The sequence below is a fragment of the Carya illinoinensis genome, chromosome 10 (assembly GCF_018687715.1).
Source record: "Carya illinoinensis cultivar Pawnee chromosome 10, C.illinoinensisPawnee_v1, whole genome shotgun sequence".
Lineage (NCBI taxonomy): Eukaryota > Viridiplantae > Streptophyta > Magnoliopsida > Fagales > Juglandaceae > Carya > Carya illinoinensis.
The window spans coordinates 18,197,135-18,202,589 of record NC_056761.1 but is presented as its reverse complement, the minus strand read 5'-3'; the positions used below and the strand labels follow the sequence as shown (position 1 = coordinate 18,202,589).

Genomic DNA, 5,455 nt, shown 5'->3' with positions numbered 1-5,455 from the left:
TACCAAAGGCCTGGAGGAACATCTTCTAACATCCATCCAAGGGAAGACGAAGTCAACCAAAGGTTTGAAGGTGAAGTGGGGACTCGAACCATTTACTTGGAGTTTTTAGTCTTCCATGGTGAGGAACCTGAACTAGCCGGCTGGATTTACAAGGTATATAAACCAGTTTTTTGCATTCGATAACACCCTACCACGACATAGAATAAGGTTAGTATCATTTCACATGGAGGCCAATGCCATAATACGGTTTCAAGACCTTGAAGAATCAGGGCAGCTTACAGATTGTGAGGCATTTATTAAATTCTTACTCGTCATATTTGGGCCAAGTGTCTATGATGATCCTATGGAGGCAATCACTAGACTCAATGTAACGCCGGAGCCTAGTGCCAAGCTGTTTAAAAAAAAAAAAAATTTTGGATTTATGTACAAAAAGCTTATTTGAGTTTGCAAGTATATATATATTTTTAAATAGATTATAAGCCTAAAATCTCTCTTTTGGTGAACTAAGATTTCCTTCTGCTTTGTTACTTAAGTTAAAAATGACTAAGATAATATTTTGAACAAATTGGATTTTGTTTTAAGATTGAGTCGAGGCCCAAAATTGGGAGAAAAGGCCCGAGTCCGTGAGATCTTGTATCAGACTCCTTGTTCTACATTATTCACGTCTGTTTGTCACTGCATGCACAGCTTCTCTGTGTCCATGTCCTTCGCATGCACCTTTTTATCTTTAGGGTTTTATTTCAATCACCTCTTGCACCGCCCTCATGCACGCACTGCATTCTCGCACCCTAGGTTCCCTTTTCAGAGCCAACTGCACCTCCTCCAGCAGCTATAGAGCAACAGCCCGACAGACTCCTCTTTATTCACGGCTTCATCACATCGGTTTTTCACAGCATACGTGATGCACGTCGTTATCCTTTTCTTGCACGTTTGTCCCACTAGGGTTATCGGCAACACTTTTTATTCAAATGTTTTTCACTGCACAGATCGTGCCTAGCCTTCGTGCACGATTCTCGTCCCTACTTCCTTCTTTCTCTAAGGTTTTATTAGTTTTCCATATTTATATTCACGTTATTAGGTCTCTTGCATATTTTTTACAAAATCCTCAACCTAAAAACCTAGAGCTGCCGCTCCAAGTTTTCCTCTTTCTCTCGGTTTCTCACTGCCGCCGCACCGCCTTACGGTATCCACTACCAAGCACCTCCTCATGAAACTAACCCCAACCACTAGGCATCGCCGTCGAACCCAGCCCTTCCTCCACATCTCCTTCTGCCACCTACCCGCATACACCCACTCAGTCCATGGTAAAACAATGCGCTGCCCAGCTCCGCGCACGACAACACTGCCACATGCAAGCAGCTAGCCCGTTTATCCCCTGTTTTTTATTTTCGAAACAGAGCACCACCCCTCATTCTACCAACCACTGCGACCACCTTAACCGTGGGACAACCACACTGGAAACCACCCAGGCAGCCACAGAAACTGCTGACCGTTTCCACCCCTGGTCCAGTGCGTTTCATGGTGAGCTTCATCTCTCTCCCTCACGTTTCGCTCTCTCTCGGCTTACTCTACAACCTCTCTTCCTCTCTCATCTTCACTCTCTGATATCTCTCTCTCTCTCTATTTTTTCAGTAACCCAGTGTCTGTTGCGTGCCATCTTTCTTCCTCTTTGTGTTGCTCTGGTCTTATATTTTTTGTGTAAGCTTCTGAAGCGGCCTCTGTTCCCTTCATGTATTATTGTTGGAGTGTAGTGTAATTTTTTGTAAGTGTTAACCTATCTTTTGCAAGAGAAGTTTGTTTTACATTTATGCCCTTGATACTTGAAGGCTATATCCGAATATTTGTGGGTACCAATTTCTTCTTTGTACTTGTTTTAAATAGAGCCTGTTTTATGGTGGCCTTGTTTTAAGTCTCAAATTAATTTGTATTTGTACTGATAGTATTTTATTTAAATTATTTTAAGTACCTATTTACAACTTGATTTCACATAAAACATTAAGGTATCTTCATTATATTATTTAGTATTAATTTTAAAAGTTGATTTTAGTAGTATTTTAATTAAGAAGATTTAATTGATTTGGGTATTATTAGACTACTTGTAAAGTTGAATAATTATGTTAATTATATGTTATTAGTATTTTAAATAAGTGTATTAATTGATTTTCATTATTAACTGAATATTTATTCTGTTATCTTTCTCGGTATGAACTCAATCATGTATTATTGAGGAATTTGGGAAGTGATGATATTTTTATGGATTTATTTTTTTTTTTTGAATAAAACTATCTTCATTGATCACTGGTCATTATATAAAATCTCACTCTCTACAATTCTTTGAATACATTCAGGTATATCTTCGATCCAAACCAAATAGTCTGTATAAATAAGCTTTCCTTTGTTAATAAATGGGCAGCTTCATTATTAGTTTTGTGAGTATATTGTAGTAACCACTCAGTCCTCTGCTTCAGTAACATTTTCATGCCTTCTATTAAGCTACCATAGAAAGATAGATCTTAAGTTTCCAAGTTAATAGCATAAACAACCACTTGAGCATCCCCTTCAAATAGCACTTAACTAGACAAAGTTCTTTGCACACATCCATGGCCTTCCACGAAGCATAAGCCTCTGCAACAGCAAGTTGATCAACATTGAGCTTCTGTCCTTCCACAGCCACTAACAGCTCCCCCCATCTTCATCTCGAATTACAATCCCTATTCCCACCTTCTTGTCCCTCTTCCTAACTGCTGCATCCAGTTTGCTTTCACAAAACCCGAGCTTGGTTTTTGTCACTTCAAAACTCTTTTGCAACTTTCCTCAGTGCTTCTATCCCTTACCTTAACCAATTGTTGAGCCTATTGAAACTCCAGCAAATCGTTCTTGGTTGTTCTTATGACTTGACTTGGGGTTTTAAATTTATCCTCAACAATACTTTCATTTCTCCTCAACCATAAACCCCTCATCATTGTAACTGCCTCCTCTATCTCAGCCTCATTCAGTTTCTCCCTAAGTTTATCCCACAGTGCCAGTAGGTCAGATTCATTGGTCTTCATCTTCTGCAGCATACTCAAAGATTCTGACCATACATCACAGACTACTGGGCATTGCCAAATCACATGCATAATAGTTTCCTCCTCCCTTCTACAAATGGGATACAAAGGATTGTTAATAATTTTCCGCAAATAGGGATTTCATCTAGTGGCCAGAAGTTCAATAACAGCTTTCCAAAAAAGTAATTTGATCTTCTCTCGTACATTCAACCTCCACATACTATCCCAACTTCTTTCCCTCTCTAAATGCCTTGAAAATCTACCTTGAGTAGCCTGCTTCCTATCATTCTCCAAGTGATATGCACTTTTTACAATAAACAAACCTTTATTTGAAGGTCCCCATATCATCCTATCCTCCACCCCCATTTCACTTAGTGGCATGCTACAAATATGGTTAGCTTCCACTTTGTTAAAAATGCTCCTAATCAAAGGTTCATTCCACACCCCTCAACAATGCATCAACTCACACACATTGGCTTCTCTATCTAGAACAGAAACTAGAGACTGTATCATACAAGAGGATGGTAATGCAAGCCATCTTACAGCCCAAATCTTGATTTTTTTCCCCATTCCCTACCTTCCATCTCAGTCCCTCCTTCAATAGGCTCATGGCATTCCACACACTTCTCCAAAGATAAGAGAGCCTATGGCCCAGTTTTGCTGCTAATAGAGACTTGTCATTGAAATATTTTTCTTTCATGATCTTTGTAGCCATGCTAGAAGTGTTTTGAAGTAACCTCCACCCCTTCTTAGCTAGAAGAGCCAAATTAAAACTTTCTATATCCCCATAACCTGGGCCAATCCCCCTTTCCCCTTCTGTTTCCCCATTCTTTCCCAGCTACACCAATGCATACCATTCCCTGTTTGGTGATTACCCCACTAAAACTTGGCAAGCATGACATTGAGTTCCTTACACAATTTTTTTGGGAGTTGGAATACACTCATTGTATAAGTTGGCACTGCTTGAAGAACTGCTTTAATCAAAACTTCTTTCCCTACTGCTGACAGAAATGAGTTCTTCCAATTATTGATCTTCTTCCACACTCTCTCTTTAATACTCCTAAAAGCATTATCTTTTGAATTTCCCACGACTGGAGATAACCCCAAATAAGACTCATAAGTTCCTTTCATCACAGCTCCATCACTCTGCATGATCCTCCTCTTGTCTTCCTCCTTTGAATTAGAACTGAAAAACATAAATGTCTTGTCTTTGCTAAAAAACTGGCCTGAGGCTTTTTCATACTGCCAAAGTAACCCTTTGATCTTCTCCTATTCCTCAAGCTTGACTCTACCAAATAGAATGTAGTCATCTGCAAAAAGAAGATGATTTACTCGAGTCCCTCCTCTGGAGACAGTAACTCCCCCATCTAATCTGAATTGTTTAACAGAGAGCTAAGCCCCTCAGCACATAAAATAAACAAATAAGTAAATAAGGGGTCTCCTTGCCTCAAACCTCTCAAAGGCATGATCCTTTCCACTGGTTTTTCATTTACAAGTACTGCGTATGTAACAGATGACACACACTTCATAACTAGCTCTATCCATTTGGTGCAGAAAACCATTTTCTCCATGACAGCTTGCAAATATGACCATTCAATCCTATTATAGGCTTTTGACGTATGAAGCTTGATAGCCATATTCCCTACTTTCCCTTTCTTCCTCACTTTCATGGTGTGCAAAGTTTCATAGGCTACCATGATGTTGTTAGTGATTAATCTCCTAGGAATAAAGGCACTTTGGTTAGGAGAAATAATTGCATTTAACACACTTTTTAATATGTTTGCCATTACCTTGACCATAGTTTTATAAGCCACATTACAAAAACTTATAGGCCTGTAGTCACTAGCCAATTTCAGTTCTTTTTTCTTGGGGATAAGAGTAATATAAGTGTAATTAGCAAGGGGATTTAAAGAGTTACCATTCAACCATGCCAGAACTGAAGTACTAACTTCTTCTCCTATAAGATGTCAGTGTTTCTGGTAGAAACAAGCACCAAATTCATCGGGTCCAAGTGATTTGAATGGGGCCATGTGCCTCACAGTAGCCTCTACTTCCTCTCTAGTGAAGGTTTTGGATAACTGGTCATTCATCCTATTGGTAACAGAAGGTATCACACTTCTTAGACAATTGTCAATCTCACCATTTCCAGGATCAGAAGAGGAAAACAATTTCTCAAAATAAGACTTGAAAGTCCCTGCCAAACCTTCTAAACTCTTGTATCTTCTATGCATCTCATCAAACACTTCTTGAATTCTATTAATCTTCCTTCTCTGATTTGCACAGCTGTGAAAAAACTTGGTATTCTTATCACCAAGTTGATACCAGTTCACCTTGGCTCTTTGCCTCCACCTCAAGTCCTCCTTTTCCAGCATGATCCCTATCTCCCTTTGTAGTTCTTTTATGATTGA

The 5,455-nt window shown here is 39.2% G+C and overlaps 1 protein-coding gene across 1 annotated transcript; it reads right to left on the bottom strand.

Moving 5' to 3' along the window:
* Positions 1–2,852: 2,852 nt before the first annotated feature.
* LOC122278510 lies at positions 2,853–4,846 on the bottom strand. Its single transcript, XM_043088691.1, has 4 exons — positions 4,494–4,846; positions 3,987–4,233; positions 3,625–3,885; positions 2,853–3,053 (listed from the first exon to the last, which is right to left on the bottom strand). Exons 1-4 carry the CDS (start codon positions 4,844–4,846, stop codon positions 2,853–2,855), a joined length of 1,062 nt encoding a protein of 353 aa, XP_042944625.1.
* Positions 4,847–5,455: the final 609 nt, after the last annotated feature.

Excerpts from the sequence above, each read along its gene's own strand:
- LOC122278510 (XM_043088691.1), bottom strand. The coding sequence starts at position 4,846 with ATGGTCAAGGTAATGGCAAACATATTAAAAAGTGTGTTAAATGCAATT. Across the intron at positions 4,234-4,493 it reads ATGCCTTTGAGAGGTTTGAG|TTCTAATTCAAAGGAGGAAG; the intron begins GCAAGGAGACCC and ends TATGTTTTTCAG. Across the intron at positions 3,054-3,624 it reads AGGAGGGACTGAGATGGAAG|AAGATGAAGACCAATGAATC; the intron begins GTAGGGAATGGG and ends AGTATGCTGCAG.